Raw genomic sequence first — 27,089 nt, 5'->3', positions numbered from 1 at the left:
CACATTTATGTTATGACCCTTTACCTCACCTACCAAGAGAGGACAACAAAGAATAGTGTCATTTTAGAAACTAACATACCGGAATGACCAGTGAAGTGCAGCACCACAGTCTCTTTTGATATACTCCTTGAGCAGGTCTTTAAAGGAGCAAAACCTGAATGCCAGAGTAATACCATGACACAAAGAATTGCTTTGACTGGACTTTAACAGGAACGAAGAGGAATGGAGTGTCTGAACACCCCTGTGGCGGGCAAATCCATTAAAATCAGGAGTGTGAAATAAAAACTGTTGCTTTTTATCTGTCGCAAATTCTCATCATCATTGCTTTAAAAACATCAGACACTCTAACAGTAAAAGACAGATACCCTATACTGCAAACTCTAGGTCAGAAAGTTCCTGGGCCTCACACGACTGAACACGTGGGACTTGCCGCTAAGAACTGCATTAACTGGTCTTTTTAACTATGTGAACAGCTAACCCAAGTCCTCTGTCACCGTTTTCCCTCCAGCTTAAAGTATCCAGTAAAATCATGGTCACAGAATCAGAGAATGTTAGGGGTTGGAAGGGACCTCTGTGGGTCATCTAGTCCAACCCTCCTGCCGAAGCAGGGTCACCTACAGCAGGCACTAAGAATAAAGAATAAAGCACTACAGAAAGACTAAGAGTAAAGAATAAAGGGAAGAATACTGCCTTGCGGTAAATGTCTTGTTTCATTGACACCAAGAGAGGTTCCCGAGGTGTTCATTTTCCATGGGATACAGCAGGCCAGCTGTGAAAAAACAGCTCAGTTGTTTGAATGGCAAAAGCACCAAAAACTTTTTTTCAGTTAAGCCAGCCAGTTTAACAGGGCTGTATACTAGATTAAGATGTGTAACTTTTACTGAACTAACACTATTTTAAAGTCACGGTCATCCAGCCAATTTTTGACACTACCTGTTTTTCTGCCTTAAATCTCTGGATCATTCAGCTGCTAGAAAGCTCTACATGTATGAAGAACTGGATTTGGCTTTTCCAACTCCTCTCTGCAGACATGTCATCTAGAATCACCTGAAAGTACAGGCGTCCATGGACCGAATTACAGGTGCTGTAACAATGATCTGTGTGTAAAGGACAGAAGCAACTGAAAACAGAAAGTTTACATAGTCATTCCACTGTGACACTAATATCCTGAAATTGCCTTCATCTCCAATAATTACATACCTAAACAGATGTCCACCAAAAAAGTTTATCTTCCCTTTACATCCTACACCCTAATTTTTCCTCCAAGTATTTTCCCTTCAGTGAATAAAGCCTTAATACAGTTTATTCTGTGAGAACCAGGCAAGAAACACGCTTTCCAACTAAGTTCATATTCATTAACTTACAAGAATCAGTATCATACTTTCAAGGGACCTAGTCATTCATGGGATAATTCTGGCAGTTTTTTCAAGACTGATGACACAGGAGTGTCCTGCAGCCAACATATTTCAGCTTGGTAAATCCCATCATTGAGAATGGTAAGAGGGAAAGAGGGTAATTAACTTCTAACTATTACCATAAAACAATAGCTCACATACCAAGGTTTTAGGACAGCACTTTCTAATCTTTTAATGTTAATATCTAGATATATGCCACTCCGTAACATATCTACCTCCTGATTTTGTTCTCCTTATCTTTCTCTACAAGGAAGGAAGAAAAGGAGAAAATAACAGTTTGAAAAATGAATTTATATTTCAGTTGAGCATAAAGAAGAATTTCTTACCCAAAGCTGTATATTGTAAGTAACAGTAAAAGGAACACTAACTACAGAATAGCCTCTTCTGAAATGAAACTGAAACCAGGTGAAAGAGAGAGTTACATATACAATGTGGCTCCATAAACCTCACCACAGCTTTCTGGCCTTGCCTCCGACACCGCAGCAAATGAGGCTGCTGACAGAGGCAGAGCCACTGCTGCAGCAGTTAACCAGGCTGGTTCTTCGGGGAATCTAGGGGGGTAGAATTTCTTCAGGAGTCACCTTTTAGCAGCTTCTGGTAGCCTGCTGCTGACAGCGATGGCTGGCACCAGAGCTGCGATGCCGTGCGACGGACTGCTAGGAGCCGCAGAGCGGGCAGGTCACCCCACAGCTCCAAGGCAAGCGGAGGGGACAGCAGCCCTGCCACAGCCGCACGTGCACTGCTGCGTCGGGGTCTCCCCAGTAACACCTCTTCCAGATTTGCTCGACCCTACAACAGTATGTCTGAGTTAGCCTGGGGAGGCTAACATGAAGGAACAAAAAGTTTCCTGCACTGTCATATAAATGGTGGAGAATGATTACTAGTAGTTGTTTTGTGTCTGGTTTTTTGAGGTATGGAGCTTGAAAAACTAAGAAAACCAAAATATTTTAACATTTTGTTCTATTTTATTTCATCTGACAATATTCATGGAGCAAAACAGCAGCTGTCCACGGACTGGGACATTATCACAGAATCATTAAGGTAGGAAAAGACTCTAAGATCATCAAGTCCAACCGTCACCCCAACACCACCATGCCTACTAAACCATGTCCTGAAGTGCCGCATCTACGCGTTCTTTTGAACACCTCCAGGGATGGTGACTCCACCACTGCCCTGGGCAGCCTGTTCCAATGCCTGACCACTCTTTCAGCAAATAAATTTTTCCTAATAATTTAAACCTCCCCTGACGCAACTTGAAGCCATGTCCTCTAGTCCTATCACTAGTCAAAGCAACTGCTCTTCGCGAAGCACTTTAAACCTGGCTATCTTAGCAGAATAAGCTATTTTTAGGCAAAGACAGAATTGACTCACTGAAGTTCTTACACATAAGTCTAAATGTTATTGACACTCAACTGAAACGTGTTTTATTTTTAAACACAAGTAGAAACAAGTATTAAAGGCAGATAGCTACCATAAGCTATCTACTGAGATGAACTAGTACATTCTTAATTATTTTGATTAAACATGAATGAAAGTCAAGTCTGAAACAAAAAATACTGTCTCTTCTAGTATTTTCAGAATTGTAAGAAACTTCCAGTTCAGCTATATTTAAATAATTTCTCTTAACAACTGCACATTAGCACCATATCAACATGATAAAAGACAGAAAAGCAATCTACGAAGACCATTTTCCAAATCAACTTTATAGTTCTACTCTGAAAATAACTGTTAATGTATGTAGCTCTCGACGCAAATTTTGTTTAGTATTATGTAATGGCATTTTTGTATTAAAGAGTCAACAAATAGGATAAAGCAGTGTTGCTTAGCAGCTGGGTATTCTTGACCATTGTATGATTCATCTACAATTTTCTAATCCATTTCTGTATTCTTAATGAGCACTGTATTTTATGAAAACAGGTCTCAAATAAAATATTCTATTAATTGAATAGATATTCAATGTTCAACTTATCTGTTAAAACTCAGCTCATTTTAAGGAAAATCCCTAAAACACACAACTATCCTTCTGTCGAAGTATGTAATTCTCTTAAATAAATTCTGCTTAATAGCTCAAGAAATCTTTTCAATATCAGAATTCTATCTTTCATCATCTCCTACCAATAAGAATATAGCAGCGCACAAGAGTTTAAAATCAAGCATTTTAGCTCTGTTAGAACTGTCTTGGAGCAGATACAGATACAGAACTAAATGGGAAATACAATACAAAAGAGAAATACACACTGTGGCCAAGAAGTTCAAAACTGGGACAGCTGAAGTCAATGCCTTTTTTTGTGCTTTCCCCAGACCTGACATTCAATCTGTCAGAAGCACAGTTTCTGCTCTTCTGCTGACTTTCTGTCACTCAGAAACTTAGCTCCAGTTTAGCCACTGTATGGTACACCTCTTCCCATGGTTCAATAGCCAGTCTTCATCTCCCCAAGCTCAAAATCTAGGCTTAGCTCCAATTACAGGCGCCAACAGAGCTTGAGAAAAACTTCCAGAGGAAGTGCCCTGCTGAAACTTTGATGGCAAAAGCTGCCACAGGTTTGTCTGGGAATTGTGAAAATTCAAGAGTGTTAAAATTCATGTTTGTGCCAAACATGCCGGTTAGTATTTCTATAACTGAACCTTGCCTATCTTTGCCAAAGAATGATAGAAGGCACGGAAACAAAAGCTAACTTTCTGAAACCTAACATATCCACTCTAACATACATACACAGAAACTCTCCAAAAAACCCACCACAGACAACAGATTTTGCCCACCTGGCATTATTTCACTTCATGTTGCAAAAAAAGTACATAAAAAACAATGAGCGGGCAGAGAAAACGTCAATCCAAAAAGATAAACTTTTAAGCATAAGCAAAAGGAAAGACAGTTTTGGGAAGAAATAACTACATCGCCACTTATCTATTTGTGTGTATGAACCCCACATTAGTCAAAGTAACCGACTCCGCACTAATTTGTGGGCACTCCCCTGTAAATCTTTCAAAGAATAAAGATGCAGAAAAAAGGATTCATCTACTCCGCAGTCCCAAACTTACAGACTACCATAATAAACTATGTATTCCAACGAGTGAGAAGGGGTGAAGATATTAATCAAACTCCTTCATAATAAATGGTCTAGAGTCTGCATTAGCTGCAACTTTTTTAAGACCTTTCAAACTAACAATTTAAGATACTATTTCACTGCTTTCAAAACTGCTAAAACTGAAATAACCAGCATACTCTGAGGAGAAACAAGTTCTTAACACATTAAGTCAGAGTTCCAGAAAAGCATTCAGGAGAAACAAATCTTCTGAATGGGTATCTGTACCAGCCTCAGGCTTTGCACTGGGTCCTAATTTTGTTTTAGAATAGCACCAAACTCCAGTCTCATTATTCTAACATTAATATTCTTTTATACTCAAACCAAAAGAGAAGCTGCCAAACATCTAAACTGTACATTCAGTTCTCCAATGCCAGCAAAGACTAATTTTATTCCATATGATAATGAAGAAGTCTATCAGCCTCTCATGTCATTGAGTTTTGGCAGCTTGACTAAAAAACTTACATTGAGGAAATGTAATTCCTCAGTTTTGAGCTCTTAAAGCACCTTGTGTTGTCATCTGGCAGGAATGCAATGGTTCCCACTAATAGACTGACTCAGCAGGGCTGAGACACAGATAAATGCTTTCCACATTTTTGTGTTGTTCCACTCACGTAGTTGTTAGGAAACCCAGAACCAGTTCTAGAAGGAAGTACCCTGTGCTACACCAGCCATCGATTTAAGTCATCTTAATCACTAGCATCCATCCTCATTTCCAAAACACATTTCTTAATCTGCCTGGTCATAGCTTCTTGTTTTAAGGCATTATCATCTTTTAAAAAATTGAGACATGTAAGCAAAACCGAAACAAATCAAACAAAACAAAACCCCACCCTACAAAAAAAGGAAAAAGTCCACTGAAGTATACCTAAACAGAGTAACTAGAAGGCATAATAATGGGATTCTTAAGATAAAGAGAAATAAAAGCAAGCCTAAACAGAAGCCATGGCAGCTATTATCACGTCAGCAGACCATCCTTGCTGACTCCATTCACAATATTATTCTTACAAACCAAGCAGATGCAAATCTGACATCTCAATGTTATTTACACACTTGAAGGAAGTGGTTAGACACAAAAAACCTGACAGATTGCATTTTTATTTCCACATACTGGAGAGAAAGAAGGTAATAAACCATCCATTTTTCCACCTACAAAACCAAAACTATGTGTCAGAATATGTACCTATATTTCAGGCTGCTCACAAGCCACGTGCTAAACACTGTATTTTCATGCACTACTAAAGCACGCTAGCTAACATTCAGGAGCCCGTTCTAGCTGTGTTGGATGTTACTTTCCCAGCACAGCTCAGTAACCACTGGAAGATGAGCAGCGATACCCTGTGCTCCCAGAAACCCTTCCCTCAGCATTCGAAGGCACCCTGCAAAGCCACACTGGTACGGCACGGTCGCACCCGAGGACCAGACAGAACCGTGGCTCCTCGGCGGGGCGGGGGGGCGGCCCAAGCGGCCGCGGCCGCACAGTGCTCACTCCGGGGGTGGCCGCAGGGCAAGCAGCGCCCTGAGACAGCCAGCCGCCCACCCCCTCAGAGACAGGGACCTTCTGCCCCCCGTGGAGCCAGGGCCGCCCCGCAGCTGCTGTCAGGGCTGCCCGCCCGGCCGCAGCACGCCCCTGGGCCTCCACAGCCATGCTGAGGCGTGGAGGCCCGGTGCTGGGCGGCGAGCGCCGAGCTGCAAGTGCAAGAGCCTCCGCAGAGACGGAGTACGCAGAAACACCAACGCCAGTACGGGAAAAGTTCCCGAAACCCCAGGGCTGCAGGAAGCCGGAAAAAACTGGCCAGAGGCAAAAGAAGCCAGCCGGGAAGCACAAGCCTGCTGCGAGGTGACACACACGTTTTGTTGGCACACAAACTGGGACAACCCTTACACACTGTCCATATTAAGCATTATTGCAACTCATTTAGAACATGAAATTGTATAAAATTTTAGGCTAGCCCATGAACCTTTGGTCTGCCGTTAATGCTCTCAACGTGACGAGGTCATCACTTCACAGAGAAGCGTTGACTGACACTTGCTCCTCAGTAATCCTCAGAATACACAGACAAGTATTCTGTGAAAAAACAGTGCAAATCAACAGCTTCCAAATACCAGGTCTTCACTGCAGCTCGAGGAGTCCGTTAACAAATTAATGCATGTTGAATCCCTCTTCTCTTCCTCCCCATGGCATTTTTCCTGCCTTGTTCCCCTCAAAGCAGACCTGTGCCTACACGCTCTAGCCACTACTGCCCACACCCTTTTCTCTACATATATAACAACCCATGTGAACTAATAGGTCAAGCATCTCTAGAGGAATGCTGTCTCTGCTCCTCACCTACTTATTTTTCTCACAGTGCGAACAAACACAATTTCGTGTATATGCTGTCTACTTTACAAGTTCTTTAATAACTGCTATTTAATTTGAAAAGATCTATTAACTTATATGAAAAATATGTATTTCTTTTAGCTTGATTCCTAATTTTTCTCCACATTTCATTTTCAGTGCCAGTATCTGTCAATACAGTGGATACCTCCTGTTACTAAATGAAACTGTATGTAATTTTATTTACATAGCAAGATACGATAATAGAAAAAGTGGATATTTTGAAGAGCACCAACGGTTTGGGTTACAAATGCACTACAGGTTTTTTTTCATACTCTAACTAGCCTACCAAAAAAAGAAGGAAAAAAAAAAAAGACAAGAAGTCTTTGGTACCAAGAGCACAATATTATTTTAATATGAATTTATACTGGAACTGCAAGATTTGACTTGGCATCTTCCTAAACTTTCACGAAATAATAAAGAATTTGCACTGGTATTATCTGGTGTAGAACTTCAGTAACATTTATTATGGTACGTACAACACTACTGAAAATTCTGTGTCATTTATACTAGCGTCAGATAAGACCAACCTTAAAAAAAGAATCATCGTAGATCCATTTAACAGAGCAGAGTTAACACCAAAAATGCACTGCAACAATTGTTTACAATATGAAATCTGTTAGACTGATGCTCTGGAGCAAAATAAAACTGGACCTGTGCACTCAGGGCTAGTTGTCACACCCACCTAGACCTCAGCAGCAAGAGCCAAGACATCACTTGAAGGAAAAACAATGCATCAGCTATAATAAATACAGAAACAGCACAACATTTCCCATACATATAAGAAAAGCTGACACAAAAAGGCTGTTTTGTTTTATTTGAAAATTAAGTTTATGAAACAGTTCTGTGATAAAAATAAGCTATGAAATATCAGTACTTCAGAACGTGCATGAAACACATGCATTTTATGCCACTGTATTTGTCCAATGAGTATTCACCAGAATTTTTCATGAACTTAATACTAGTTGTCTAACACCTAAATGGACTTTAATGATTTTTTAAATCTCATGTAAACCACTTCTATTTGCTTATCGCTACTCTCAGATAATAATTACAAAAAAGCAGCATTAATCTGTCTTAGAACATCGAAAAATTAAAAGTTGCAACTCTGTGTATTCTTTTTTCAATCTGTAAGCATTGCATACTACTGATCGGGGGAAGAGGGAGGGAGGGGAGAGGGGAAGAGGCAGAGAGGAAAAGCGCTGCACACCTGGTGTTACAGAAGAGCAGGTACAGAACATGAAGAGCTTACTGTGGCGGGCGGTTTGATCAGGAAGTAGCCATTATCCTCTCGCTACGGAGCGGTGACAGCACTCCACAACAAGCCGTGACTTTGGTGTGGGTTTCTTCCCCCCCACCACAGAAAGAACACATGCTACCGTGGCAAGCTCTGCGGAGCCCAAAGGTCGCCAGATGGCTGTTGTCAAAAGCTACCCTGAAAACGGAATCCAAGCAAGCGTTTCCAAAGCTGTATTTCAGCGAGCCTCCCTCCGTGTTCCACACCAAACATGGCTGTCTCACTCCGAGATTAGCAATTATTGTAATGAGATACTGTGGGAGCAGGTCAAACAGCACTTCCTGCAGTTGCACAGCCCGATTTCCTGGTAAACAACCCAGGGCAGGTGGAGCGCTCCGATCCATCGCTCCCGTCACTCCCGATCACGCGCCCACAGCACCCGCACCTCGCCTGGGCAAGCACGCCGCTCCCACAGAATGCCTACCTCTACTCTGACTACATCAGGCAACGAGGGAGCACAAAACATAAAAATCACCCAACCATGAAGGAAATGTTCTCCACAAAGTTACACAGCCTTCAATACCGTACTTTGTTGTTTTCTTTTTTAAGTTGAGCTCAAGAAAACTACTTTATTTTCCTTTAAACGACGCTTACTTATGCACATGCCAGACTGCTCACAAAGCTGTTTTGGTATGAGAAAGTGCTATGAAATGATAACCTGAATCAACCCTGGAAAAACCTGAAACTCAGAAACACAAATGTTGATCTCTTTGTTCAGAATTTAAGCATCAATCGCCAAAAAAGCACAACCAAAGAAATCTACTAAAAATATTCAGAAATTATCAAAATTAACTTTTAAAAGGAAAAAAAAAATCAAAAGCCCTTCCCCCCCCCGTAACCACTTAACACTTCCTCCTCAAAAAAAATAATCACATATGGACTAGACACATGGCAGCAATCCAGTGAGAAAAGCTAGTTTTTTACTACGTATAATCTGTCAAAAAATTAGTTTCAACTAGCTCCAGTTTAAAAATTGTATTTTCACAGGGGAACCAAAGAGGGACCTATGCTACTATGAAAATTAAAAGAAGAAAAAAAACCTCCCAACAAACACACAACAACTCCCCACAAAAAAAATTCCTTGACTATCAGAAGAAAAAGCTTGCTACTCCCTACACAACCAGAATAAAGCATTTCATCCACTGACAGAAGACAGAACTTCTTTAAGCGATAGATAGAGTCAACTTTTTACACAAGAGGTCAATGCAAGTGAAACTGCTACAGTGCCCTAAAACAACAGCACACGGGCTGGAACTTTATCATGCACTAAGATAAACGATTATTTGCACACTAGGGGAAACACAACTGGGGGGGGAGGGGGGGTTTGAGGCAGAATAGGATGAATCAAGTCATTCTCCCTCTCATGGAAACTCAGCAGCATGGAACAAGACAACCTAGGGAATACACCTAAGTAACGTATCTGAAGAAACAAACCAAGGAACAGAACAATAAGGAAGTTTCCAGCAACAATGCTATAAATACATTGCAGCCATTTTTCACATTAAGCTCAAGAAAGGAACAAAGGAAAACTATGAGAAAAAAATACAGAAAGCATTACTTGGAAGATCATGAAATATGAAAGGGTATATCTGTATCCGCAAACCCTGCTACTGAAGATGCAGCTTGTGCCAATGGAGGAGTTATTCTGCCATTGCAGTCTCCCAAGCAAGGTAAGGTATATTAACAAAAGCATATCTGACACCAAAACAATAACAAAAGTAGGACTTTTGCAAGCTGTGCTTGTTATAGATACGCTTAGTACAGCCACAGTTTCCTAACAAAACACTTAGACATAACTCCTTCCCTTAAGTAAAACCACATCAAAACTTCAGCATTTCATTAATCTGGTTTTCTATTGTTACTCATCTAACAAAAAAGCAGTCTTGCAAACAATATACAGCGTTTCTGAAGAAAACAGTAAAAATCAAAACCATCAAATGAAACAGGCCTTCTGCAAAGACAAGGAGTATCAGCAGAACTCTTTGCAGTAGTCTTAAAATAGTTTTACAAAGCAGTATGTTGTATTTATTCAGTGCAAGTTTCATACTATTATTACTGCGAACAAGCTCTCTCAGCACAATTAAGAGCTCATGATCTAAAGTCTCAATCTGGGGGTTATTCTTACTTCCAGAAATTTGCATGCTAAAATACAGCCACAATGAACTTGAGTCTTTTATGACTCAGGGAGAATTCATGTACAATAGTTCTGCATGTTAAAATACTAACTCATTAATGATGGTTTTTCTAAAATGATTTAAAACCACATCGCTCATAATGTGAAAAATATTTACTGTGGAACAGCTCTTTTGCATTGCAAAAGCAATGAAGGAGGAAACAAAAACATAACATTGGAAACAGCCAAAGAGAAGGTCCATACTTACTTTCTGAACTCCAGGTTGAATCAGACCTGTATTAGTCAGCAAGAGAATAAGGATTCAGCAATTGATGATCTAAGACAGACATTCTACAGGCTACTAAAACACTGGTGTCCAACACACCTCAGCGGCATGAAAAAAATATCATAGAATCATAGAATGGTTTGGGTTGGAAGAGACCTTACAGATCATCCAGTTCCACCCCCCTGCCCTGGGCAGGGACCCCTTCCACCAGCCCAGGCTGCTCCAAGCCCTGTCCAACCTGGCCTTGAACCCTGCCAGGGAGAGGGCAGCCACAGCTTGTCTGGGCAGCCTGGGCCAGGGCCTCACCACCCTCACCGGGAGGAATTCCTTCCTTGCATCTGATCTAAATCTCCCCTCTTTCAGTTTGAAGCCATTACCCTTTGTCCTATTTACTGTATTTATAAAACAGTCCTAACAGGATACTGAAACATGTGATAGAATAAATCACTACTTCAGCCACATCTTAAATAAGCATCAGCACCTGCCCTCAGAGGATGGTACAGCATCAACCTGTGAAGCCCAGCTGAAGAGCTATTGTCTTTCTCAAATTTTTTTTTTTAAAGAGTATCAGTTTCTATACAGAAAATCGTAACTATAGATATGGGGTTTTAATATTGTCTAGCCAAAAACATGGATACTGAAAAAATAAATTAAAAAGTAAAAATATTTTTAAAACTATATATACAGTGAGTAAAATATGGAAGTGTTCTTTTATTGAGATTTCAAACATTGCCCGAGGAATTTAATCTATAGTCAAAGAAAATACAAAAACCTGAAAATGTGACTTTCTTTTTTTAAACATGAACAGCGTCTCACAGAGTCTTGTGTGTTCTGATTCCTGCCAAATAAATTTCAAAAAGTTAAGAATCATACGACTACAGAGTGTAAGAATCATGTCAATACTGTATCAAAAAAACCAAGTATAACCCCAAAAGAGAGATCTGAGCCTATTTAGAACTACCTGCAACATTCAGGTAGCTCTGTTCCAAATAAAGTTTTGACTGCTGTCAGCTGTTGCTGTTTCACTGGGCACCAGTGACACAGGCAGGAGCACCCTGAGGAACATCACACAGGATTACAGAGCCCTGGGAGCGGCAGTGAGAGACTCTGGAGCGCAGGCAGCGTTTTCATCAATACCCCCAGCTGAAGGGAAGGGGTTCGGAAGGGCCAGTCGAACCTGGCAAACCAACAAACGATTACACGACCAGTGCGCAGCAAGGGCTTTGGTTACTTAGCCCATGGGAATCGCTTTGAGAAACCTGGTCTGCTGGGGGCTGATGGGGTCCATCTGACAGAGAAAGGGAAACGCACCTTAGGTTATGGTCTTGCCAAGGTGGTGAAGAGGGCTGTAAACTAAAGTTGCGGGGGACAGAAACCTCAGTCCATCCTGCTACCAGTTTGATGCCAGCGCCAGCAGCAGATGCCCAGAGCCTGGAGAAGCATCCCAGGGCAGCAAGAGAGCACCCGAAGGGCAGCACAGAGGAACTTCAGCCAGTAAGTCAGCTCCATCAGGACCCAGCTGAAATGCCTCTATGCCAACGCACACAGCATGGACAGTGAACAGGAGGAGTCAAGAGACGTGCACAGGGCTCTGATTCCCTGGGACCCCGGAGTCGTGGTGGAATGGTTCCTACAACTGGAGTGCTGGAACGGAAGGACACAGGCTCTTCAGGGAGGAGAGGAAGGGGAGATGAGGAGGGGCTGTCACCCCCACATGTCAATGACTAGCTGGAGTGCATGGAGCTCCGCCTTGGGATGGATGAGGAGCCCACTGAGAGCTCACAGGTCAGGATTAAAGGCAGTGAAGGCACTGGCGACACTACAGTGGGGGTCTGCTACGGGCCACCCGACCAGGAAGACCGAGCAGACGAGGCCTCTATAGACAGATCGGAGCAGCCTCACGCTCACAGGCCCTGCTCCTCGTGGGGGACTTCAATCACCCCTTGATTCAATCATCATACCTTGATGCAAATACCAAAATTGCTGCAAGTAATACAGACTACCTCACAGCAGAAACACTTGCTTAAAACAGTAAATGTTTATGGATACAAACACAATACCTAAATCCAGCATCATCTGTGACTACAATGTGCAGCAATGGTTTTGGAGACATGAACTCCCTGCAGTCGTCTCTGTAGTGCATTAAATAAAAAAATTTATTTCTAAAAGTTTCACATGCAGTATATTAGTCTATGTTTTGCTTCTAGCAATTTTAGCCGGAATCCTTTTCCAGTAGCTGCATGAACAAATAAGGAGGGGACAAAAGGGATGATTTATTACTTACAGAAATAATTACCTGGGGTGGGACACCAAAAGTTCTAAATAATCTTTTTACTCAAGAAAAATTAACAACCTAATAAAAGTGATCCCCAACTGAAATATGAGGGGACGGGGATACGACAGGACCACAACATGGACCAACAGACCCACCAAACAATCAACTTCCCCCCCTCACACTCAGCCTGTGCCACAAGCCTCAACCACCTTTTGCTGCTGAGCACCCTGCACACAATGATATACCAAAGCAAGTCCTATTTGTGTCCCTATAAATTAGATTCTGACAACATTCACAAGCCTAAATATATTTTTTTCCCCACACGTGCTACTGCACAGACACCATTCTTGGGTTACACAGCATAACACTGGATGTTGAAATTGGTCTCCACATTTGAAAACTTGAAGATGCTGCAAGAGACAGATTATCTCATTTCCATTATATTCTTGCCACCATAAACACCCCTAAACCAACAAAATCTTTAAAAACCCATCAGCTGACACTAACTAATCTGCATCCTTATACTGGTTATAGCCCTACCAAAGCACAGGGAAAGATGCTCCCTTTCCCCAAGGGGAAATGAGAGACAGCAATCTTCTCTTTGTTCTACCTCCTACATATTCTGGTCGCATATATTGGTCATACTGCTCATGATTTAGCTCCATTTTAAAGGGTTTTTAGTCCTCACTGAATTATTTACCAAACGCATGGACACTTCAACCATCAGTCTTATCCTTAAAATAGTATCTTGGAATTGGAATAAACACAGTAGCTACTACAGAATTATCACTCAGCAAGAGCCAGCCATATTCTACTATCATTAAACGCATCTCTAGCAAAACCCTAATAAGAACAGAATTGTTTCAAGGCATGTAAAACTCACTCAAATGAAAACCTGGAAAACTAGTTTATTCTTTACATTACTACAGCGCCCGAAAGCATTCTTCATGCTGGCTCATTACCTAGAACTCATCACAAAACTATTCAAAATCCCAAATTATCATTTATTTAGAAGAATTTAATACATTTGCTACTAGTTTTCGACCCCACAATATTTATATATGGAATAAATTCTGAAATAGCATAGAAAAATACCAGAACTAAATAATTTCACTGCATTTTCATTTTCTTGCATCAAAGCCTTCTTGTATGTTCCTTCTCATTTTGAATATTGTGCTTATCAAAATGTCTTAATATTACAGAAACAGTAGTTTTAACCAGCAACTTGGAAACAAAAGAAACTATCACACACCAGTATCTTATCCATTGTCCTATGTACCAAAACATGCCATTTCATAATAAAGTTGATGTATCTTACAATAAACAATTTTTAAATATTTTTCAGTATATTAAAATATAACGAATAATTCGAACTGGATGAGATTTGAGACTGAGATGATGTTTGTACAATGTTCTATATACATTACTGTCAGCCATTTTAAAAAGCATTACAGAGACCAATATTCTTATAAATTTTTTTTTACACGGTAAATTCAGTATTAACTGTTCCTGCAGTCAAACTGAAGGTTTTGTGGAAAAGATCACATAGGTAGCAAACATAGCAGAGAAATGCACAAAGCAGCAGTGTTAAACTGCTATTTTCCACAAAAATAACTACAATTTACCGTTTTATTGGAAAATTTAAATGTAAAATTATTTTGAAAATATCAAGATTTTTCATAAGTTTTAAAAGGTTAGAACAAGTATAAATACATATTCTTTATCTATCACCATAGTATATACATACACACACTCACAGACCCTCCGAGAATACAATATTCATTTTGCTGCAGAAGAACAGACATTGCATAACAATGAGATTTGCTAATGAAATCAGCCATCAACCTGGAATACATATGTATTAAACCAAGACCTCAGTGTCATTTTCTTTTTGCATCGTTTGTTCTTCCTCTCATTTTTCCTCGACCTTTCAGTATCTTGTCCTCCCCTCCTGGTTTCACTGCTTCAGTACAGATATACTGCAAAAAATTTTGTTAACATTGTATGTACAACACTTTTTATTTTATAAAATTTATTTCCCTATTGTTAAACGTAGATTCGAATTGCATGGGTTCTATCAGCATTGTTAATGTAGCCTTAAAAGAAAAATCAATGGGTGCTAAGAAGACAAAGGAGTTTTATTTCTCTGTAAACCAGCAGTAATATCTAGTAAAAATTGGGTGCCACTTGGAACAAACTCTACTTTCACAGCTAAAGTTGCACACCAATTAATAGAAGAATTTAATACAAGCAGAATACATTTTTTAAAATCTTCTCTGTATTTATCTAATGATTAAACAGAACAAAATTTCCAATAATTACATGAATGGAAGTGTAACTGCTTTGCATTAACACACAAAATCATCATGAAACCAAGCAAAACAATCCAGCAAGTTCAGTACCAGTATGTACAAGCACGCAGTATACATATTAGCAACGTAAAACATCTTTACTGAAAGAGAGATGAATACTGAATGCAATTATTTATTCTACTACTCAGAGTGGACCATAAAAATTAAAACATTACAGAAGTATTTTAGAAGACATTTTTCTCTCATTATACTAATACCATATTTTGGTTTTGTGGGATATATACTGCCTTATACTTCATAGATAAAGAGCAACCTATTTACACCCCTAGCTCCAAGACTATGTTTTGATACTCATCCCAAAACTATTAAAACTAGTAATACAGCCCACTAAATTTTTCCACTGTTCTCATTTTACAGAGTTTTTTAATTTAAATAACAACAAGTTATTTTTACTATAATGTCACTATCAAGTTAGTATTATTGTTGATAAGCTCCAAAGTCATACCAAAAACTAATACAAAACACTAGAAAATAAATATTTGCTGCTGGGGGGGGGTGGCAGCGCAGGCATGTTTGCTTGTTTCTCTCCTTTCTTTTCCAACTAACACTCCAAAACCCTAATTCCATGAAGACAAACTACCAACTAGTTACTTTCAGTATACCATTCCTCTGGAATAAATGAAAGTAATTTGTAATTTATTTTCTCATTTTATCTTGAGGGCATAAGGAAGTCATTTAGTGATTCTCTAGTTATGATGGCCATCACAACACCAAAGAAACAGAAGGGACAAGGACCACTGAAAAATAGAGGAGAAAAATAATGAAATGTCTGAAAATGGACTTAACCATCCCTGAAGCCAGTCATATCAAATCATTGCTATACAACCCAGGAAGAACACCACCATGATACTGGACATAATGAACTAGGTGAGTAATTGAAAGCATAAAAATTTCCATAAACTCTCTTCATATGTGTTCCAAATTATTCCTTTTTAAGTTAACAAGCACTTATGTCATAGAGAGCTTTGAAAGCTGAAAGCATGCAACACATGCTCTTCTTTTTCCTTCCATTTGTCTCAAAGACATGCGGCTACCTGATATAAACATCCAGGCATACGTCGTATGAAGCAGTCGTACTCTCATTCGTGCATTACAATGTCCTAATAAAAAGATATATGAAGACTATTTTCAATCACACGCTAACAAAAATGCTTCTGTTTCAATTACAAAGCATTTGTCCTTCTGAAAAAAAGCCACCCACATTACATCTCTAAACTGACTGAAATCAGATAGATAGAGGCACAGTTAATTACAGTGGGCTCACCTTTAAAAGCAAAGACTATACAACTTCAAGCAACTGAAAGAAAGAGACTCTTAAAGCAACAACCTTGACCCTCGAAAGTGCCGGGTCATTTTCTTCTATGATGAACAGTGATTGCTTTCTATAATTCTAACAACTGTCAAGTAGGCTAAACAGTATGGCTGGCAAGTGATCCTTGTGAAATGCTTGTACTTTTAACAATGACTTATTACTCTGTAATACAGGTCAACTGTCCAATTGAGCATCTTCCACAAGACGATATACGCTCTTGAAGCCACATACTATAACAACTGACACCGATGGTTTTATCAGGGATCAAACTAGTGTATATGGGACCTAAGAATATAAAGAACTCTCAAAAGATACAGTCTTCATTCAAACAATTAAATGAGAAAGACTCTAAGATATCCAAACTTACTGTACATATGAAATACGTGATTCTGGTACATAACTGTTGACACTAGGAAATCATGCATGTATCTTCAGTACTGGATATCAAACTTCACAAATTACACAACTTGCCACAAATTTCATTAGTAGGAATGAGAATATAGAAACCAATTATTCTACAGATAAAAGAGAACCCTCATTCTATAAATACAGACTCGGTCTCATAGAAGAACACAAATGAAACCACACCAACAGTACACAGAATTGGATGCTGCCAGGTGCTAAAAAAGACACTTGAATTTTTATCAATAAAGAAAAAACATGAACTCAGAAATAAGACTGAATTTATCAACCCTGTTTACCCTCTCTGAACTAACCAGAAATAGCTTCTTAAATATACAGTCTAAAATTTTGTATTTTGCTGGAATAAATCACACAGATATACATACCCACAGTATGGACACATTCTAATAACACTGTCCAGTTTACTGTGGTTTGTGTTGTGGTTTGAAAGCATATTCCCGAGAACTAACAGTTCACATTTACCGTTTATAGTATTGTGCTGTACTAGTAGTCGTATCTATGCACACAAACACACACCTTTATTTTCAGTAACACACAATGCTTAGTTAAAAGCTATTTCTGGCACTTCATACAGAAATTGCAAGCATCCCTCAAAGCTTACTTTAAAAAAAAATCTGGCAATGAAGCACGCTTATGCTTTTTCATAATGAAATACCCCGAATTGTACTGAATTGTACTGAATTATGATGACTACTATTTATCCACTTTTAGGGAATAAAAGTGAAGGACAATTTATTAAAGCACAGGAGGAACTCTTGAACACTGGAAGGTCACAGCCTATGTGCTGAGCTGCCTACGCAAAAACATCTATGATGTTCCAGAGCTGCCATTTTTCTTCCCTGACAAAGACTCCATCTGCCACAGAGCCATTTACAGCCTCAGAGTCAGAATATCAATGATTTCCAAACAAGTCTGCTTTCACCTTGACATCACCTCTGTAATACATCTAAAACAGATGATACATACAACCCCTCTACAAGCAGTAAGCCCATGCTTTATTGAACTGATATGCACTTAAGCCATGCTCTAACATAACATTTCTTTACTTCCTCTGAATTGGCCAAGAACATTAAAACACCAAATTCTACATCCTTTTCACTGCTGTGCTTGTTTTAAATAAACTACCTTTTGAAAATCTAAAAAAAAATGCTTTCAAATATTGACAAAACGTGTAAAAACAGAAAACATCTGACCATTTTAAAATCTGTATTTACATACGTACATGCACACAATCTCAAGTTATTTCTTCTTTTCCAAATAAAACATGCCTAGTACGATCCTTATTACAGATCACTACATAGAATAAACTATCACAGCTTCACTGAAACCAACAAAACTACATTCAGCTCTACATCCATCTTCTCACATATATACAAACTGATTTTGCAAAAAAAAAAACTTCCAGGTTAGAGCTTGGGCAAAAAAGGAAAGAGAAACTTGCCTAACTGAATGACTACCTAGAGAATGAGGTCCTCATACAAAACAGATTCTACACGGACGGATAAAACCAATTTTATTTTTTTATACATATATTCATGCATACACACACACGTATATGCACACAGATGCTCTCCTACAGTCCATCGTCATGCTCATCACAACTATATTGCTTGATAGCAACTTTGAAGTGTTGAAATTCAGGTAGATGTTCGTACTCTATAGTAATTTTTAAACATGCAAACTTGCAGCTTGATTTTAAAATGAAACTGGACCAGAGGAGAAACAATTTTTTATTACAAATATAAATGTAAACTCATACGATTGCATAGCTAGATGTCCAAATATTGTCATACAAACCCTCAACATGTTGAACATATAGGAGCAAAATATTTGAACACTAGAAAAACACTGCAACTTCATGAAAATTTACTTTACAACACCTGTAAAGTACATATTTTACAGTCTCAATTTCAATTCCCATCCTTTCTTCTCATTGCTTGTTTTTACTTCCTCCTGCTACAGAATTAATAGTGTCAGACACTTAATAAATTGCATTTGTTCCATTTCTACATGCTGTCTGTCCACTATTCGCTTTGGTCAGGCTGCTTTTAACATTCCAACCATAAACACAAATTAAGCCAAGAATATTTTTCTAAATCCGTATGGAAAAAATGTCTCTTCATCCCCCAAAATACACTGTCCCCTAGAATTTCCCTAGCTAAATCACACTAGGGCTTGGGTAGACTGCAGTGTAAGGCTGAACCAGTTCAGGCACCACCTTTGTGCTTGCCTTAGAAAGGGTAAGATCATATATTCATGGATACATAGCCAACATGTTTATTTTATGACTTACACATATTCACTTGACGCTCTTATGTCACACATTTCATCCAAATAAACCAAAACTAAACAAACAAAAATAACCCCACCAAACTTGTTCAATTTCCCACCTGCTATCAATATGCGTTTTGATTGTTTCTAACTTCATCTGCAATTCAGATACCACTACCCAACTCATTGCCACTAGCTAATTACTCTGGGTTTTTTAGTGGTGTTAAAGTGGGTTGGCAAACTATCGTATACAAGGGAGCACCTACATGAAACATACTTGTCTCTAGTCAAATACAGAATAGTAGTAGTAGGGGTTGGAAGGGACCTCTGTGGGTCATCTAGTCCAAAAAATACGGACCAGCACTTCATTGTTCACTATTTTTTGTGCCCTAGAGTCAAACCTGAAGAAGAACAGCACCATGCTGCATCCAAATTTAAGACAACTGTTCCTAAACTGGGGAAAATCAGGCCCAACAGAAAAGCAAAGAAACTCATCTTTCAGAGGATGTACTACAATGCAGCAGAGCTAAGGAGGCAAACAAGCATGGCCAGATCTGGGAGACAGCACTACCCTAAGAAAGATCTCACTGAGGATGTGCAAGGGCAGTGGAAAAAACAAGAGTCAATCACTGCTAGAAATCCAGTACCTCTCAGTCTTATACAACTGCACACACGCCCTGCTATGAAGCACTGATTTGGCTCAACAATTCCTTGATGCTACTGCCTCTTTCTTATTCTACCTACCTCCTTTACAGATCCTAGATGGAAAGAGACAAAGAGGAAGAAAAGGAAAACAATTAAGAATTTTCTAGTTAAGACACAAACATAACATCATTTAGATTGGAAGGATCTTACAGAGGTCATCTGGTCCCATCTCCTGCTCAAAGCACGGTTAACGGCGAAGTTACATGCAGTTATTCAGAGTCCTGTCCAGTAAATAAGATGCAGATTTTGCAGGGTCTATGAGTGTCCATGTCAGTGTTTCATACAACCACAGACTGGTTTGGGTTGGAAGGGACCTTCAACAATCACCTACTCCAACACCCCTGCCATAGGTAGGGACACCTTTTACGAGGTCAGATTGCTCAAACCCACATCCAATCAGACTTTGACCACTTCCAGTGATGGGGCATCTACAACTTCTCTGGACAATCTGTTATAGTGTCTCGCCACCATCATAGGAAAGATTTTCTTCTGTATGTTCACTCTAAACCCACCCTCTTTCAGTTTAAACCCGTTTCTCCTTGTCCTGTCACTGTTAAAAAGTCTCTCTCTGCCTATCTTATGTTTCCCCTTTATATATCATATTGAACAGCCACAATCAGGTCTCCCCACAGGTGTCTCTTCCCCAGGCTCAGCAGCCCCAGCTCTCCCAGCCTTTCCTCCCAGCAGAGGGGTTCCAGCCCTCGGATCATTGCTGCGGCCTCCACTGGCCCCGCTCCCACAGCTCCAGCTGTGTCCTGTGCTGAGGGCTCCAGAGCTGGACGCAGGACTCCCAGGGGGGTCTCAGCAGAGTGGGGCAGAGAGGCAGAAGCCCCTCCCTCACCCTCCTGCCCACGCTTCTTTTGATGCGGCCCAGGATACAACCAGTTTTCTGGGCTGCGAGCACACATTGCCAGCTTGTGAAGTTTGACAGCTTTCATTCTCAGGAATTTTTCCCCTTTATGTAATCAGATTTTCCCTTTACACAATGTGTCTTTTGCCTCTTCTCTTTTCATTGTACACTTCCAAGAGGAATCTTGCTTTTCTCTTCTCTAATGCCTTCCAGGAAGCTCAAGATAACCATTCGCTTCCCTGAGCCTCCTCAAGGCTGAACGATTCCAACTCTCTGTCACATCACACACTTTTGCTCCCTGTTCATCTTGGTAGCCAACTACTGGACTCACTAAAAGTATGTCACTAGCTTTCTTGTACTGGTGACCCCAAAACTGGATTGCAGCACTCAAGATGTGGTCTCATAAGGGCTGAAGAGGGCAGTAGGAACCCCTTCCCCCAGACTGCTGCCCACATTCTTGCTAATACACCCCATGATGCACTTGGCCTATTTTGCTAGAGAGCGCATGGCTGACTCGAGTTCAGCTGGCTGTCTACCAAAACCCCCACGGCCTTTCTGCTACTGCCCCCAACCTCTCCTGCTAGGCAAAAACTTCTGAAAAAAATCTTTTATTTTTATTCACCCACTGTTGAGATAAACTAGTAAATGGTTTATGGATTACCAATGCCACAAGCAAGGAAGAACAGAGCTACAACCACAGCCCAGGAACAAGCCAAGCCTTGTGCCCTTCACACGTGGCTGAAGAGATGCAGATCAGTACGCCGCTCCCAGTTACCAAGCCGTTCTGATTTCACATCAGTTTCTCACAAAACACACACCTAAGCTCTTCCAGTTGTCAAGTTCAAAATAAAAGAACTCTCATTGTTTATTAAGGATCCTAGCTGCCTTCTCAGTTTTGATGCTTTGAATTCCACTATTTCAAGTTTTGTCCATTACCACAAGATTTGCTATTTAACTTAAAATCAGGACAGAAATTTCATAAAGCAAATTTAGTTTTGCCTAAGAATTTTTAAGACTTGAAGAATGTAATCAAATATCAAATGATTCACAGTAATATTATAAATTCTGGTAACAGCAAATAAAAAAAAACCCACGTACAATACGCCTCTGTCCTTGAACTTGTAACCCTCACCCAGCCCACACTTCTTGGAGCTTTCCTGTGGTGAACTGGTGGTCCTACTAACAGCAGCTTTCTAGTTGAAACCGAACACAATACTCAGATTAGCTAACACCTGAAAAGTCCCCTGAAAACTTAGATCCAAAAGATAAGGTTGCATATTTAAATATATACATAAATACATAAATATTCCATATTTACATACAGAAAATTATCTTTTCAATAGTTGACTAGAAATGTCTTCTTAACATAAACATCTAAATTACAGAGTTACTTTATATTAGGACTCTGAAATTAAATTAGAAAAATATTTCTCAATTCCCATAAGTGGACAAAGCTTTGTATTTAAATGCTAAGATCACGTCTTTCTCTAAGAAAGCCAAAGCAAACAAAGCCAAAACTGGTATCTAATCATATGTACTTTGAAAGATTTCTGAACTTTTAAACTTTTGAAATAACTGTAAACAACAAAAACACTTTTTTTGTGCAAACAGATTGCTGCTATTGCAATGATAAAACCAGCTGGTCTTAACAATACAGTGATACTACCAAAAATTAAATTTACATCTGAGCTCCTCCAGTTGCCATCTGTATAGTAAAGCTTAATAAACCACTTATTCCTCCTAACAGATGCTAATCATGGATTGACAATACATAATCAGAAAGTGCTCTTTAACCCTCTCGGAAAATAATGATTATTAAATCTGGTTTGCAGCAGCACCATTAAAGCAGTTGGGAGTAACTCTTACAGAAACTGTGTCAGTAGTGGGATTTTTTGGTTTTGTTTCTTAAAATAAAACTAGGTATTCTGCAGAGAAATGTGTAGTTTATTAATTCTTTCCTTGAAACTTTCATTCATTTTGTAATTTACATCCATAATTGTTTTGTCTAGCATGTTAATTTATTTTCCTTGATAAATGAATCTAAACATACACATACAAGCAAGCATACATATGTGCACACACAATGACCATTATTTGCACATAAATCAGCAACATACAGCAATGAACATTTAAACTTTTAATGAGATTATTTTCTAAAAATAACTATGCAAAAATAAGTAGAAAAAAGGTGTAATTGCCTTCTGCCTTTTATTTACACTCTGTATCATTACCGTAAGCACCTAAAAACATTAAAATCGTATTATTTTTAGTTTCTTAGTCAATATTAATTGTCATCATTATACTGAAGTAAAGATATAATTAAATCTGCAGGCGTTACTCATGTATGAATAAAGTAAATTCTCACGTTCTTTGCGGGTGGACTGTTTTGGAAGCTTTTCTATTTCTTCTGAGCTTGCCAAATGTACTTCCACTTACACTGTCAAAAAAAACAAACTGCTACTTTTCAAATACTACTACTACAAGCAATGATCAGCATGTTTTCATAGAATCACAGGCTGGTTTGGGTTGGAAGGGACCTTACAGATCACCCAGTTCCACCCCCCTGCCCTGGGCAGGGATCCCTTCCACCAGCCCAGGCTGCTCCAAGCCCCGTCCAACCTGGCCTTGAACCCTGCCACGGAGAGGGCAGCCACAGCTTCTCTGGGCAGCCTGGGCCAGGGCCTCACCACCCTCACAGGGAAGAATTCCTTCCGTATTTCTAGTCTAAATCTCCCCTCTTTCAGTCTAAAGCCATCTCACCTTGTCCCATCATGCCATGCCCTTGTCACCAGCCCCTCTCCAGCTCTCTCACAGGCCCCTCCAGGCACTGGCAGCTGCTCTAAGGTCTCCCCACAGCCTTCTCTTCCCCAGGCTCAGCAGCCCCAGCTCTCCCAGCCCTTCCTCCCAGCAGAGGGGTTCCAGCCCTTGGCTCACCGCTGTGGCCTCCTCTGGACCCACTCTAACAAGTCTTCTTGTACTGTAGGCCCCCGAATTGTTTTGGGGGAATATAAAAACAAGGACTCCTTTTCCATAACCAAATGCACCTTCACATGAATTCTCTGCACCCTTTCGAGTACTTCTATGATGAAAAAAGAAGCTATGTATCTAGATGCTTAAGCTACCTTCTGATGAGAAGAAAGGGAACACTCGTGGAGAGGGAGCTAATGATACACTCAAATTGCCATAAAAGCATAGCATTATTTTTGTTAACCCAAGGTCACAAAATTTTTCTTCCTTCTTTCCGCTTACCTCTCCATACGGTGTGTTCCAGTTTGTTATCAATAGTTTGTCATTACTTGCCAGTTACAAGATTTCCTATCAAATTTCAATTACAGTTCAACAATCACATTTTTTGTGCAATTTCTTTTGTTCTGAGACACAGCAGCTGACAAGTGACACAGCACATTTTTTAAAAAAAAAGCAAGATGTTTGCCTAACTTGCATGTTTCTGCAAGTCTGCTGTGTTTTTATTTAGTTTGCAAACAGGCTACTATTTACGCAAACTTAAGTTTCATGTAAGGGGAAGTGCTTTTCTTGGCAATTTGCTACTATATTTAAGAACCAGTAATTCAAATATACAAAATCTTTCCTGGATCTGGCAACAAAAACGCTTGACTTTTTTTCGTTGTCGTTCACCTTCACGCTCCTGGTCACCAAAGTACACCAATGCATCCTTCATTACTGTGAAAAGAAACTGCGTAGTTTTCAAAATCTGTCAGATCCTTACTTCTGCTTTCTGTAGAAAGCACAATCTATGAATCCTTTAACATCTTCCTCCTCTTTGCTCAAGACTTTTTTTTTTCCTCCACTTTCCCCCCCCCCAAAAAATGGAAAAAACTTAATTCTAGATCTCACCTACAAAGATTCTGCTACTAACAGCAGCATTTACAAACTCTAGTATTCTTATAATGGCAACATCTCTCATAAATGTAACTTGTCATCATAATTTTGGTCAAATTCTGAGGCCTCTCTTCTTAACTTTACCTGAACTGTCTAGAAAATTTTGTTCAGCCTTCTGCTCAGCTGATTTTTTTTCTTTTACATCACTTAATTATAGCCATTAATAAATTTAGTTACAACTATACAGAAAATTTCTAAACAGTTTTATCTGCATAACTTTCAAGTACTGCGTCAACATTCCACATTATTTCTGTTTCCACAGGTAAAGTGGTACTGTTAGAATTCACCACCACCACCTTTTAGAGCAAGTAACAAGAGCCATCATTAGGGATGAAAAGAATTTTGTATTTTGGGAGTAGAAATTAGTATCTCAACTAGAACTTTTCCTAATCTTTTCAAGCTCTCCCTGGCGCAACCTATTTGTTACAAACAAACACACACTGAAGTGCCATTTGTTTGTTTGGATGGAAGGGTTGTTACTGCATCATAGCAAAGCAGGTATGTTCTGTAGACCAAAAGAATTGACTGTACCCACAAAATTGTTAGAAATGACTAAGGATAGGTCTCTTCTTTTTCAGAGATTTGACATTTTTCGTCCCTCACAAAAGAATTAAGTAACATAGTTGGCCATAAACACACTAGCAGAATAAATTGGTACAGTGAGTTAGCACAAGCCTAAAAATAAGCTTCTTGAGAGAAATCTGAGATCTACACCTGGCTATTATTTCCCTTGCATTTTTTACGGCCTCCCAGAAAACTGATGAAAAAGCACAAATCTTTCTATAAATTCCTCCTGTTCTTCTCCAATTGCATATTTAAAAGGGAGAAAAGCTGTGCATGTCAACTTGACCAGTTACGGAGCTGCCTTCTCATTTTACTGAGTAAGGCACTTTTCTGCTCAGTATTCATCCTGATTGCTCCACAGAGTAACAGAGGTCCGCTGCAGCCAGCTAGCAGCTCTCATTCCATGGCTGCAGCTCTAGGGAAAACTGCCCCTCAGAGTAGGATCTCGACTCGTTTGTGGGTAATAACTCACAAAACATTAAGAAGGAAGGAGCCCTCATGTAACACTTCAGTGTTCAGAAAAGTCAGAGAGAAATTTTCAACTCGAGCAACAGTTGTTTTCATACTTCTATGCACCTGTATTCTCAATGGGATTGCATCTCCCTCCCACGGAAACAGACTAATTTTTTTTTTTTTCTTAACAAGATTTCACAAGTCAGAAAGTTAGCAGGTTCAACTTTTTGAAGCCCAAGATACAGGCAACTTTTAAAACTGATTAGATACTACACCCTCCTGACCCCTGCAAAACTGAAAGCCTCTTCTAGGAAGTTTCAACACCTTGCTTCAGACACAGGGAGGCTGGGAAGTTAGCAGTCTTTCAGTGTGTCTGGGAAGAAAACGTTATCTCGTTAACAAAAAAGCTCTTACAAAAAGAATGCTTTTTTCATTAAAACTGGCTCACTTTACAGAAGCTGGCAGTATACTACTGTATTACAGAAAGTGTCAAAATGTCTGATGCCTGCAGTAAACTAAATCCTAGATACAGTCTTCCTATTTTTGTCTATTATTGCAAATTACTTAATGACTTCCCTAGCTCTGCTTTTTTTTTAAACTGGTTCAGATTGCTGCACCTCACTTTGAAAGAGCAGGCTGGATTATCTCCTGCCCTTACCTGCTGTCATATCACTGCCTGCTAAGCAATGTGTTCACTAGAAAACTGTTCTTTTGACCTTTAATTCACTTGATCCCTCATATTTAATAGATCTGCTCTCTCTGTACAAACCTGTTCACTCTTGGAATTCAGCAGATGCTCGTGCTCCTACCATTCTCGTAAATACTGTATTGTCACATGTAGTGGTTTTAATAGCTTCTCCTTCTGCATTGTACAGAAAGCATGCAACTGTACACTTGAAGAGTACTTCTAAAACCTGAGCCTTTCGTATTTAATCTTAAAAATTATTTTAATCAGCATGCAAACATATTATTTACACTTTTTGCTACTGTCAGTGCAAATTTTATCTTTAATGATTGTAAAGTTACCTCCGGGATTGAGAGCATGAAGGTTGCTACCGAAACATAAAACTCCACTGTACCACACAATACCGTGTCTGGGATCCAAACAAGGCTCTCATTAACCAACATATCTCATAACTGGACATAAACTTAAAACATGTCTTTACAAATGTATGTTGTTTGCTATTTTCAAGGTATATTATTACAAGTGTATGAAGAATTGTTGGTTACTATGAGGACCAAAAAAATAATAAACCTGAAAACTCCTTTCAAATCTATTTCAGATTTTTTCTCTCTTACTGTATGTAAAATGAAAGCTAAAAGGTGTGCCTGAGAGCTGCATCTGTGAGCTAAGCAAAGCCAGAGTTTAAATCTCTTTCAGTTTTCACTGTTA

At 39.5% G+C, this 27,089-nt stretch overlaps 1 protein-coding gene across 19 annotated transcripts in view; it reads right to left on the bottom strand.

Annotated features, from left to right (window-relative positions):
- Nucleotides 1-27,089, bottom strand: part of BAZ2B (bromodomain adjacent to zinc finger domain 2B) — a 148,139-nt gene that overhangs the window by 84,554 nt on the left and 36,496 nt on the right. For 17 of the 19 annotated variants that reach the window (XM_075431026.1, XM_075431036.1, XM_075431027.1 and 14 more), the window contains exon 1: nt 8,086-8,127. The exons of 1 other annotated variant lie outside the window; for it this stretch is intronic. In XM_075431026.1, coding sequence (XP_075287141.1) covers nt 8,086-8,116 — 31 coding nt within the window. In that variant the 5' untranslated portion in view covers nt 8,117-8,127. Of the gene's footprint in view, nt 1-8,085; nt 8,383-27,089 lie in introns of those variants that run through there. One more of the 19 variants, XM_075431033.1, reaches the window with a different exon arrangement.

Source organism: Opisthocomus hoazin, chromosome 9 (assembly GCF_030867145.1).
Source record: "Opisthocomus hoazin isolate bOpiHoa1 chromosome 9, bOpiHoa1.hap1, whole genome shotgun sequence".
Taxonomy (NCBI): domain Eukaryota; kingdom Metazoa; phylum Chordata; class Aves; order Opisthocomiformes; family Opisthocomidae; genus Opisthocomus; species Opisthocomus hoazin.
The sequence above is the reverse complement of the archived record's forward strand: the minus strand, read 5'-3'. Positions and strand labels throughout refer to the sequence as shown.